Source organism: Opisthorchis viverrini (genome assembly GCF_000715545.1).
Source record: "Opisthorchis viverrini unplaced genomic scaffold opera_v5_197, whole genome shotgun sequence".
NCBI classification, from domain to species: Eukaryota; Metazoa; Platyhelminthes; class Trematoda; order Opisthorchiida; family Opisthorchiidae; genus Opisthorchis; species Opisthorchis viverrini.
In genome coordinates, this window is record NW_008751854.1 from 474,061 (window position 1) to 487,501 (window position 13,441).

General features: G+C 44.4%; 1 protein-coding gene across 1 annotated transcript in view; it reads left to right on the top strand.

The window, feature by feature from the left end:
• The window catches only part of T265_08017 (hypothetical protein), a gene marked incomplete at both ends in the record, with an annotated part of 30,258 nt that extends 17,779 nt beyond the window's left edge, over positions 1–12,479 (top strand). The window contains 6 exons of the mRNA XM_009173704.1: positions 2,690–3,176; positions 4,374–4,556; positions 6,458–6,672; positions 8,682–8,785; positions 10,241–10,395; positions 12,081–12,479. Coding sequence (XP_009171968.1) covers positions 2,690–3,176; positions 4,374–4,556; positions 6,458–6,672; positions 8,682–8,785; positions 10,241–10,395; positions 12,081–12,164 — 1,228 coding nt within the window. The remainder of the gene's footprint in view (positions 1–2,689; positions 3,177–4,373; positions 4,557–6,457; positions 6,673–8,681; positions 8,786–10,240; positions 10,396–12,080) is intronic.
• Between the last annotated feature and the right edge of the window lie 962 nt (positions 12,480–13,441).

The window sequence follows — 13,441 nt, forward strand, 5'->3', positions numbered from 1 at the left end:
TTCAGCTGTAGCACCCTTCCGGTGCCTAGCTGCCATGCTACCCGAAGGAAGCACGAGGGCTGGGATACTGCCAGGTTGCCCAAGCCTAGACAGGGGAAGTCGAGTGGCGGAGGTCGGATTCGAACCACGGACCTTCTGGTCAGTAAATTCTCGCTCTAACCACTTTGGCCATCTCGCCCCAGATCCTTCTCGAATGCAGACGATTCTAAATAACTTAAACAACTGTGCCGCACGGTTCGGTATGTGCTTCACACCTGCAACGTGTGAAGTGCTGCTACAAGACTAGGTTGGATCAAACACACACCTTGTGTTTGCAGGTGAGGCGATCGACATGGTAGATAAATTTATTTATCTGGGCAACTGTAAAAGTTCCGGTGGACTGGTTGGAGATGAGATTATCTCCTGAATAGGAAGGGCCAGGACAGCTTTTGCCAACCTCCGACACCTGCGGTACCGAGGTGACTCAGTTTGCGTGTCAAGGGCAGAGTTTACACAGTGGTGCGATCCATACTACTTTATGGATCAGAAACGTGACCCTACGCGCAGAGGACATACGAAAGATGTCGGTGTTTGACCATCGGTGTCTTCGAAGCATCGGTCGGGCCTGGTGGGAACATCGGACTAATAATGCTGAGGTACGCTAGATTATCTTAGGAAGAAGGAACTCTCCGCGAAGGATGAATTTCTCACGTTTCATACGTTACGCTGGTTGGAACATGTACTCTGCACACCTGAAGACCGTCTGCCTCAGTAGCTCTTTTTGCTCAGCCTTGTGCTGACTGGAACCAACCGAGGGTGGACAATGTACGACCTGGCAACGAAGTACTAAAGGACTAACCAGTAAGCTTAGTCAGGTTAGCAACTGCCGCTTCCCTGGATGGGGGCCCAGGGACTGAACTCACCAATGGTTGATGGCTGACAGAAATAGCTCCATCGTTCAATCAATGGCGCTCGTGGATAAAAGCTGTCGCCTTAAATACGCGACTTCCCAGTTCTCGAACTAGCCAGGACTTTGCTGTATGTCCCCTTTTCCGGTGGTCGGTTGTTTAGCAGCTGGAAGAAATGGCCCTGTGGTACACGGCTTATAGCTTATACATTGTGCTGAACAGTTTGAGTGGGGACATTGCATGAAACGGTAGCTGGTCCGATTCATAAGCGTTTGTGTTTTCAGTTTTTCTCCAGATCGTCTGATTGAGCCCTTGGATGTGTAGCCACCTCAGAATACTTGGCATAGGGCGTCAGTACGTCCTCTCTTGTTTTCACTGTACGGTTTTAAATGTAATTGTATGAGCTTTATGGTTGTGCGGCAGTGAAGCAGCGGTGTCAACATTGATGTTACTGCCGCTGATGATAATGATGATTATGATGGTGATGATAATGATGATGATGATTATAGTGGTTATAATTGATGGTGGTGATTATGACGATATTCCAGATCCATAGTGTGTTCGTCAGGAGCCATTTCAACCGCAAGCTTTTGAAGACGTTCCAGCGTTCACCTCATATTGTTAATCGGAAAATCGAACAGTAATGGAGACAGTTGGCGTACTTGTCCAACAAGGTCTTTTGAAAGCTCATTCTATACTATCACGCCCCCGGAATTATGACGATTCAAGTAATATAACACGTGGACACAATATTTCATTCCTTCTGTGAATGTGTTAAGGGAAACACGCTGNGAATAAGATGGACTGGGTCATCCAGGTCTGCCGAAATTTTGGTTTGATTACACGTATGACGTGCGTGCGCTTTAAGATTTAGTCAATACAGCCCCTTGAATCAATGCTTCATAGATGGTGCAGGACACGCGAAGCTAAGAGTCTTGGTACGACGAGTCAGATTGATGCTCTGTGATGACTGCTGGCTGTTTTTTAAATCGTCACTATCACCGATTTATCGGGACAGTCTACTTTTCCCAGATGCAGGTAAGTAGATCAGACAGACGCCAACTGAACACTTGTCAGTTTTGAGCAATTTGGGCTGGAGGTCTTCCTGATTAGGAGGCACACTGGGAAGTTATGGAAGTACGAGGCTTGAAGATTGATTTTGAAATGTTTGAGGCTGTCGGCTTCGGCTGACTTGCGCGTGTTGCAGCCAAGACCGATGCAAGACAATGGGAGTCGTCAGTCCTTACAGAAGAGTCCTAAAAGTAGATAGTTATTAACGAGATTACGGAGGGGGAAGGACAAGCAAGTGGAGAAAGAAAGGAGACGTCAACAGTGGCCTGCTTTCCATTACTCGCCCCGCTGAGTGCAGCAAGTAAGGTGACCCGGCTGATGGCACCACGTGACAGCCTTTGTGGCATGTGATTATCTGTAAACACGTAATTCATGCCTCTATGTGAGCGGGAATACTGCCAGGTTTCCTAGACCTAGAGAGGAGGATAATGGAGTCCTCAACTCAAGCGTTTGACTCAAAAGACTGACCTCAAGACAGAAGTGTTCGTCAGGAAACGCCAATGCATTTACTTTCTTGAAAAACAAATTGCCACACGTTCCGACCAGGAGACTATGTTGATCAGACGTCTACCCATTGACCAACCTCGTATAAGAGACTCTGTCACACAGACATCTTCCAGTATAGCTCAACGAGTCACGGAAGGGCACAAGGCTTCATGGTGAGGTTCAGTTTTTTTCATGACGGCCTTGCTTCTAATTGATCTCTGAAACCTTTGTCCCTTTGTTTTCAGCTGCTGCATGTCCTCCACCTTCAGCTGCGCGTTGTGCGACGTACACTGCCCCACAAGACAACAACTGCAAGCCCACGAAGCCGGAAAACGACACATAGCGAACTGCTTTCGGTTCTCAGTTTGTAACGGAATTAGTGTTGTCGGACAGGATTGCTCATCAATCCCAGAGCCTAAGAAGCTCACCCCAGACAAGTCTTCGCTCTCACCATTTAAAATGAGTAGACAGGTTCACCCTGGTGCAAGTCTGCGCTCAGATTCGATAGGTGACCACGAAGTCAATTCACCTGAGAGTAAAACTCTTGGTTCTGTCGGATCAAATTATTGCGAATTCTGCAATGTTCGTCTTAACTCAAGCGATCAATTACGGGAACATCTGGCTGGGCAAAAACATATGAAAAAGGTGAAAAGCAGTTCTTCGGCATCGTTGCAGAACCATGTCGCTACGCTCACTTCATTGCCTGAACGCTCACCAAGGACCAATATAACTGTGAGGAGTGTTTAGCACATTTGTTTCACTGTTGCCCTGAAAAATAACTAATCTGTCGCTTTGTCTGTTAAGTAGTGAAAGCAGCTGTAATAGTCTTCAGTTTCCTTGTAGCGGTTTCTCTATCTCTACGGCCCATAGATATTGGAGTAGACTAAGCTCAACAAATGTACGCAAAGCTTTTGGATGGACTGTTAGTGTGTAATGAACGGATGGCGAGTGAACAGGAGGACTTCAAGGCACGCAGGTTACTCTTTTTTATACACTTGAGGTGAGAGAACCGGAAAGCGGCTTATTGAGCAGTTAGATAGAACAGTATGTATGATGATGATGTTCAAATAGAACAATGGTGTGGGTTGTGTGGCTTCTCGGTCAGTAGTTCTGCATGAATAAGTAAAGGTTCTGTTAGGTTAGTTGAAGAGTCTGGTGGTCAGGCGGGTGTGTTTGGGTGTCGTGGAATTTTGTGTCAGAATTTGTCCTCTTGATATCGGAAAAACGTTTGTTTCGGGCGAATGTATGTTAACACAATTCCCCTGTCACTGACACACCCGTGTTGAAGCCCTCTCCCAAACCATGATTCCTCAAAACTGACACAGGTTCTAGCGTGTGCAACAGGATAACGGATGAGTATTTGGCATGCAAATCACTTGCTTCAGTTTTCCCAGGTGGTCGAAGCAAGTCATCTGGTCAGACGTTGGACTCGCTTTTAAACACCACCAGAGTAAGGAATTATCAATTCCTTATTCCAGCCAAATGTGCAATGCTTTCATAGCGCTGGAGGTCGTGCGTTCCGGATATCATTTCACACAGGCACAAAGTAACAGTGAACTCACTTTAATCCTGCAGACCGTTTTTAGAACTGGCGTGCTGATTTTGCATCGCCCCTCGCAATGCTTAAGTTATGGTGGCTTCAAGTGAGTTTAACCTTCCCCGGAATTCACATAGTCGTCTATCAGTTTGGAAGAGACGTAACCACCTACATGAGTAATTTTATTCACCGGTGCCTTAGTTTTGGGAGTGCCGCGACATATTTGTCGGTATACCGTAGGCTCTCCGTTTTACACCATTTTTTGTCATCTCGACAACTAGTATCTGTCACCTTACCCTTTTATTTTTAGTACTGCTTATTTCCTTGGATCTCCGATTTCATTTGCTCATCTGCGAAATTTTCTAGACTGTTTCGATTTCATTGATATTCAGGTAGCTCCGGATCTTCTTGGCACGTGTATGGATGCAAAACACGATTCTGCGCTCGATCTTACGAAATCCCGGGATAATGCCTCGCCCGTAAATTCGCCAGTTGTCTGCCTGCGCACATTCGTCGCAAACTGTCGACAATATTTGGGTCCGATATGGCCAGGCGTGACGTTTTTACAGCATGAAGTGAGTTTGGATTGCTTGAACAACACTGTCATTTCGGCTCCTTCCCTTGTACGTTAAGTGTCTTAGGGATAATCGCTAGGCGATTTCCTTCATTCGGAGAGCTACAGTTAGCCTCGCCTCTTTTGTGTACGATTATCAAAGCTCTATGAATGGTATACGTCTCAAGTGGAGTGCTACCAAGTTGTCCCCACTGCTTTTGTGATCCGGCATTTCTACTAAATCCGGTGTACTTACAGTGCCGAAGTGATGTACAGGGTGGTGATGAAACATAGCAATTTTGCTTGCTGTTACCTGGGTTTTCGACAAGTCTTTTCTGATGAGTACGCGTTGTGTGCTTTGCTGCAGGCATTTATTTAGTGTTCACGCTAACAGAGCGCCGTTTTTGCAACGTGAAAAGGAACAGCATTAGCTTGTTGGATAGTTTCAGCAATTAGTCACTAAAAGAAGCACAGGATTTCAAGATATTTGGATCCCAAGTCTGTTGGTCTCACATTTTTTTAGTCCTAAAGACTCAGCACGGTAGAACTCCCATTTAGCCTTGCAACTCAGACGTAATAAGATTTGTAAATTTCTAGCTAGTCCGTTGGTGTTTACCCATGTAAAAACTGTCAGCATTCGTGTCTGTAGAGCACGTCATCCTGAAAAAAACCTTGGTTGTAACAGATGCAACCAAGCACTCCCTTCAAAACGCATTCTTCCTGCAGTTCAGTTTCGAAACTGTTGGCTGTGTCCCAGCTCATAAAGTTGTAGCGCTCCTAATATACGTAGCGTTTGAATTCAGGGTCAGTGGAAATCTCTACAATGGACGTTGTTGATCCAACGTGTGGTTGTGAATCGCGGTTTGCATAGTGGATGGATATCATGCTTCAGTTCTGATGTTGACTTCGTTCCAACATTTCGATGGCCATTGACTACCTTTTTTTAACGAATTCTTCCTACTTGCTGGATGTCTTCCAATGGTTCGTGTAATTTGGGCGTCCCGTCTAAGTCACTGTTCGTTACATCACTTTACTGTCCGTGAGCAATTAACGCTTGATCTCCCTTTCTCTACAAATAGTAAAACTAGTGGAAGCACATTTGAAAGAGTTGAAATTAACCGTGGGTTCGAAAAAACTGCGAATAGCGGTTGCTTCCAATTGTAGCGCGTGTTGTTTATTGGAATACGTCGATAAACACTTAAAATTAACCGAGCTGCGAGCTCAAAACTCTGGTAAAGAACACTTTTTGCACATAATCAGCCATGGGACTGTTCTGTACCGTTTGCAGCTCAGCTACGTTTGTTGGCCATTGGTCTGGTCCCCGATCCACGCAGCAGTGATCAATTAAGACTTTGTCCGTCTTTCCAGGCTAGGATGCTGTAAGTTCATGTAGGGACATTTTCAGAAAGTGCACTTGTATACTGACCCGATCGTGCTCTAATGTTTGAGAGAACTATTCGGTCCGCCAGACTGCAAACCATGAACATACTTCCTCCAAACCGGTTCGCCTACACACCTTGACCTGGTATGTATCTATGTAAGATGGAAAGTGCTAGCCATTACTTAGTGGCTTGACGGTTTTTTCGCGTCAAATTCCCTTTTTAGCTTGTCATATTTCGACACAATTCGAAAATGGCATCCTGGTCTGATTGTTAGTTCGTGGTGGACTTTGGGATGCCACCTCGTAAATGATTTCTTGGCCTCACAATACAGCGTGAAGTTGTGTACACTTTTCATCTCATGTCTGTTGGATATCCATATTCAGCTGTCTTCTAGTGGATCAGTGTCCTGTTCGACCAGTAAATAGAACTTTACCTCGATACATGACAGTCAAACATGTGAACGTGCTATCGTTGACGTCGTTCTCTAGATTTCTTACCACGCTTGACTCACTAACGGTATTTTCTCCATATGCTGCCTTAGGCGGACACCCTGGTTTTCGCCTCCGAACTATCAACCGATTGTGTTCTTCGTTTGGAAGATCAAAACGACGGTTGGTTTCGCATTGGTATTCATTTGGTCACCGCCTTGCTGACTGCTAACCGTGAAGCATCTTCGGATCCCACATCGGCCATATGGATCTGCTCGAAAACGGAAGTGGGTCCGGATCGGGGTCTATTCCGCTCTTTCCGTTTTCCGTAAGAACGAAATTGGCGTGGATTCTTATTTATGGTCTGTCTCAATTTCTATTTGAGCGACCGGTTTCGACAACCGCATCATAGTATTGTTTTTCCTACGAAGTGATGTGCCAGTATAGATGTACCTTGGTTGTCCTCCATTTCATCTGCCTGACATTTCAACGCACCCTTTTGTATGAACTGCAAATGGCTCTGTGACTGCCTACGTAATGGTTGGTACTGTGCGTAGTGTTTATAAAGTTTTATCCAGTTGTCACCCTATGATCAGACTATTCACTTGTCCTTGTCACTGCGATACCTAATCAAGTTCGACATTTTTGAATGGGGGTGGTAGAGAAGCTGCTGTGCAGCTGTGTAACCGCCATATTGTGTTCTTGCATTCGTTCATAGCGGCTAAATAAATATGGCACATTTGACATACTTTTCGTTTTGCCCCCAATAATGTCCGAATTTATTCATCTAGGTTATACCACTTGTTCTGCTTTCGCTAGTTCTCTAGCCGTTTATGCCGACCCTCACACCCGACGCAGACTTGTAAACCTTTACGTGTACGCTTGCATGTATATGACCGCTTGGCCTAATATAGTAGGGATAACTGTCAAGATGTGTTGAAGTATCTGTGTGCTGAGCCAAAGCCGCCGATAGGTGAACGGCTTATCACCCGAGAACGCAGTGTGATTGCACTAAGCAGTAAAATGAGTTGGGTTGACAACTGTCGCCTCCCTTGATGGAGTCCTCGGGGTTGAACTCATCAATGGCCCTCCATGGCCGTCAAAGCATAGATGCTCAGTTTCCTGTTTCTTCAACTAACTGGACTGGTTCATTATCAACCATCGCCCTGATTGCTTGAGTGTATCTCTCCCAGTGTCTCTTTCCGGTAACTAGAACTGTTTCAGACAAAACCGACGGATGCTTTATAGCTGAAAGACTGAGTGAAGTGACCTTTGCAGCTATCTTCCCTTTTAGCCAACCTGGTCACACAAGGTGAAAAAACAAGAGAACAAGAGATTCAGGAAGTCGACAGTAATCTTCAAAATGCTTGCTCCGAATGGTTGAGAAAGACCAGTTTCCATGAATGAAGTTCAAAATTGTATGGAGTACAATTAAGAAAGGGATATGCGATCATCAAAGTCTGTCATTAAAGCTGTCTTTAGTACTGAAGACATTCGAGACCAGTGAGTAGACCGTTCGCTGAGCTTGGCGATTTTTCATATCCACAACACGCAGGTTAACTTCCGCGGAAAAAGAACTGTCAGGCTCAGGAAACGGTTTAGGCACCAGCTCTGCAATGTGAGGTACCATCATTCCATGCTGTATAAATCCGAAGTTGCGCACCAGTCGCAAAATATCCGTCATACGTATCCATTTTTCATTGCTCATCGGTACAACTGGTCACCAAGCCAGGAAATGCGTATTTCCGGAAAGCAAAACACCACTATCGCAAAAATATTCCTTTTCTTTTACTTCGCTTTCTTCTCCTTACTTCTTCTTACTTCACTTTTCTTCACTGTACATTGCAAGTCTGTCTTGTTTCAGATCGTACATGCTCACCAGTTTGCCATCAAGCTTGACCAACACGCATCCAATTTTTGCCAATACTGCGGGTCAGTTCGATTACATAGGATACATGACCAGACAGGTTTTGTTGAACAGCTAGGCTGTTTTTATCTCATTCTAATGAATAAACGGGAATTTTTTTAGTGAAGTTTCTATTGAATCATGGAATAGCCGCATCCGCCCTTCTGCAATGGCAGTTTTTGGCCGGCCCTATCATTGGTTGTTGCAGTTAGGCCTTACTGTTCAAATGCAATTGTATAGAGGCGATTTCCGTGGAGCGTAATCGTAAAAAAAAGTTAGAAAGGTTTAACAGTCACCGTAAATGGTTATTCACAACGAAGGTGGATTTCATTCAAATGCACCTTCCATTGGTATAGTTCTCAACTGATCCTCCTGTGTATCTTGCATAGTTAATGTATTACTCCTTTAGGTTGTTACTCTATCGTTTCCAGGCCGACCAGTCAACGAAGTATTCAGTGCCCAACGCTTCGAGTCGTACAACTTCCGTGTGTGAACAGCAATCTCTTAGAATACGACCTTATAATTACTGACGCCGGTAAGTGCTGAAGGTTTCCTTTTCTTTAGTCAAGTTGTTTTAGTCTCTTCATGGACCCCGTACCTGATGGCCTCTCATATGATGCAAATGGTTGTCATTGATCGGCAGTTGAACATTTTATATTGGGCAGTGGTTACATCCTATTCTGGAAAGTTGCCACATCCCGGGCATGGCTTTCTCAAAACCTTTTGAGTGTCTGACATGAAAAGCTGCTCATGTACAGTATAATCACGATGCTGACGGAAGATTAGCTGGGCCACTCTGGCCAGTGACGGATGCGCCGACAAATGGAGTGGATACAGTAGCAAGTGTGGCACAGTCACCTAATGCCCGGCTTTCCTCTATTCCAATCATCGTCTCCAGTGCGCTACATTCTTTATCGACACCACAACCAAGAACAGATATTCTTTTAAATTTTCTTCCAACGCGAATTTTGTATCGGCATGAAAGCTTTCTGCAGGGTATCATCTCTGTGTGTGATTGGGATTTCGATCCACCTTCAATGCATAGTTTCCCCCTCCCAGTCTCCCCAACTAAAAGTTCACTGACAACTCTGTCTTTACGCGTCGATTGTATCAGCTCCCGCCTCCAATGTACAGCTGTCTACCTAATCCACAGATCATCGGTAAACGAGGCTGTGGCAGCTAGGACTACTGTATTGCAAATACGTGGATTTTACAGCTGATGATGATGCGGGATCCAAAGCTGATTTGCATCAATGTTTTAGTTTTTTCTGGCACACTTACTGAGAATGACCAATTCGGTAAACATTTGGAAGCCGTCTGGTGGGTTGATTCAACAAAATATGAATTGGAGGACTAAAAGAGAAACCGTATCATGAGTGGACGATCTTCTTCACCCCGGCTTTCGTATTGATATGGTCTCGTTACAACGAAGCCCTTCTTTAGAGGCGACGTTTTTCACGCAGTGACGATTTTCGTCGGTCCCCTGGATGTTTATTCTAAAGGAGAATCAGTGTAATGGTGCACTGTGGGAACCAGATCTAGAAAGGTGTCAAGCCTGTTTGCGTACACATGAATCTAGCTTTTTTAGAAAGCGAAAGTGTATGTGCTCGCATTCGCTAACAACCACTCACCACTAAACGGTGCTTGTGTTTCAGTCAACTGACTAAAGTCACAGTCACGATACTCGATTCGCAGTTCAGTCGAACTTTTGCGAAGACCTCTATTTCAGTGAAGTCATCTTCATGCTTATGAACGATTAGTGCATCGTGCAAGACTGTATTCAAAGTCATTTTTGTGGCAAAACCTAATGGTAGCCATATTTCAGTGCTTACTTCTCATAGCTTAGCCGTGTCCATTCATACTCATCTGTTTTTTATTTTCATACTTGGACCGAAGAATTCGGTAGTTTTGCGTACTTCCGTGTTTCTTCACATCCCTGTTCAGTGGAGATTTACTATTATCACATCTATCTGCTTGTTTTTCTCTACAGATCAGTTTTGCAGTCAGCTATCAGAAACGGTTCTCAAGAGAAACCAAGTTTGCTGTATTATTATTCAGGATGCTGGTGTCTTGGCCTCGCATTTCGGACTATGCACAGCCCTGCAGCAATATATGCAAAGCGCCCCGTTAGGTGAACGTGGAAGGGTAAGTTCGTGCCATTTCCGACTGCCATCAGCAGTAGAACTAGTAATAATATCTTTGTAATGTACTACTCATAAGGTGCTGAAAATCCGTCGACAGCCCACGACCGGTTTCGCCCTTTTTGGGGTTCATCAGGTAAGCGCAGTCCCCGGGTTTCCGCCAACCGTATGTTCTACTTGAATAATATTTGTTGTAATACTGTCTTTATGCCAACATTTTTACTATGGGCGCATGTCAGTTAATCCTCCAACCGTATTTCTACTTGAATAATATTTGTTGTAATACTGTCTTTATGCCAACATTTTTACTATGGGCGCATGTCAGTTAATCCTAGACTATCGCAACAAAGTATCAGCCTAGTAGAATCATCACTTTGAATCCGTTCCGTAGATCACGTTTTCACCTACTTTGTATGGTCACTCTTTCGATGTCTGGTGATCTGCTTGTGGTTTGCTTTTATTGTGAATTAACAAAAATTTAACTGACAAAATCTCTGCAGTACAGCCCCCATGAATAGCACCATTCTTGGAACCAGTTCGAGAGTAAATGGCCGATAAGATCTTCCGAACGGTTTCTTTTTGGGCATTTGATGACGTTTTATGTACTAGGTACGCTGAAACGTGTTCTGGATCGCAATTCCACATTGCAGTTTTCAATAGTATGATCTACTGTGATGAGTAATCTCACAACCGTTGTCCGGGTACTATGATCGTGAACGCACCACGAAAGCCATTTGTGTTTCTTGGCCATACACGGTTTTATATGATTGACCAGTCTCATAGGCACCATGCAATTGGAAGGAGCCGTTGGGTCTGAGATACTGCCAGATTGCCCGAACCTAGACTAGGGCGATAGAAAAGCCAGAGCTGGTTCCGAATCATGAAGTTTCTGGTCAGTAGTTTTGCGCCTTAATCTCGGGTCGTTTAAACTAGTCAGGTGGAATTCACAGCTTACGTGAACGTGGAAAGAACACTAAACCATTCATCCTTTTGACGTACGTCCACTCTATGGGATGGAAGCTCCATGAAATCCCAGCGCTGTCATACCCCCAGGTCATTCACACCGTGGAAGAAGCATTTGATCTGTCGGGGGATCTAATACTCGATATCACGCTTTAGCTTTTAGATCTGGTCTGTTTGCAACTAAACTCACACAGACAGCAACCATACTTATGGCTTTACATTATAGCTCACAGCAAGCACGGATAGAAGAACATCATGCAAACGTATGGCGCTTTATGGTTAGACATGCACCGTAGGGAACACGTATACGTTTGAATGAGCTACTTCGTCCGTTTTATGCGTTTTACGGAAACAGGGGGATAGGACGAATGTGGACGAATGGTGATAGCGGACTACCAAGGTAAATATGAAAGCAATTTGATTTTCACGAACTACCATCAAAGGACCTGATGTCCGTTCTGATTCATTTTGCTTCTCACTTACGCTAGCCGTTCCGTCGGATGTGGAAACTTAACATTGGGTTTCCAACGTTCACTGTGCCTTTTAAGCATTCACTTGTGGGAGGTTGTCTTTCAAATACTCAGGGATCTGTTTGTTGTTGTTGTTCCATGAAAACGCCTTCAGCCTCAGATCAAATGGTTTCCGTCCTTCAACTGCTGTTCATTGTCACAGAAAGGATAGAGTTTCTCAAAACCAGGTAATGTCTTTTTCTCTTCCATCTCATAGATAATATGTTTCTCGAGTGCTCCCCTTCCCGGTGGCTGTCTGTTCAATGCATTCCGATTGGTCCACTTTTCTCCAATCTGTTAATCGGTGTCCAGATTTGACTTCAATCACTCTTACTAGCCACTCACGGGTGTTCGAACTGCGGTGTTTTCCAATTCACATGGTTTTATTTCCACATCGAGTCGACTATTTTTTGAACAAAATCATGTACTTTCACCGCTCTTCCATCCGTCGTGCCTGGTAGAATTTTCCGCTCTCATCTACTTCATTTCGATCGGTCAAGGAACCAGTGTGAAAAAAGATCTTTTGCTTTGGGTTTTTTTGAAGTTTTTCTTTCTAGAAAAGTGTTTATTCTCTCTACTATTGCTTCCATTTTGCCTTTAAACGATAGATTGATCAATGGAAAGTCTGTGTTTTACATCTCGCAGTACAGGGTTATATAATCGTTTGATTAGCAGCGGTTCAATCGTTTCCAGGGTTGTTTTCTACGCTGTTTTCATTTAGGCAAACGTCACAAGCTTCTGAGTCGTATTCTGCTCATGCCTGTTGGTACTGATGCTTCCTACTGCCTTTATTTTTAGCCTGTGCAATAGTTTTCGTTGGAAGACACTGCTCCACCGACAAGATATAGTTCAATGATCTTCGGCAGTAGTGCTTAGGCTATTGCCAAACCGGATAGATCAGCATGGGAGTCGAACCTAAAATCATGCACTGAGTGCTTCCTCTACTGTGGAAGGCACTGTACGTCCTCCATATATTTGTTCTAACACGGACTGATTCGATGCTAATGTTAGGCTTTTCTGTTTCATTTCAGTTTTCACATCAAAATTGGTAGGTTACTCGCCAGAACTCCAGTCTGTTGTCCTCCATTTACTGCGGACCAACAGAATTGCTCTGTCAGAACAGGATTACTTGAAACAAGGGTAACACAAATTCAATAAATCCTTCAACGAACAAGACATTCGGGATTTGGCGTCTGGTGTAAAGTGTCACTACCTGACCAGGAATTCCTGCTTGCTGAGTTATTGACCGGTTGGCGTTCGAGCGGTCACACATCTTTCAAGAGCGAACTTCCTACTCTGTTCGGACGGGATAACTCGGGTGCATCTAGTACTCGTTAATACTGTAGCTGTAAGACTAGTCTGCAGGTTGCGAGTTTGAATTGCCATGGAGATTCGTGGGATGCTGGCGATTCTCAGTAAGGATAAAGCAGCTGTACGGTGCTTCTCAGGATAGATTGGCTTCACTTGTGCGATGAAATCTCGGTTGAATAAATCATTATTTGGCTAAAATAATCAACAAATTCCAGCTAGATGTCACTCGTATTGTATCCAACGTGCACCCCTGTCTTTCACGGTGCC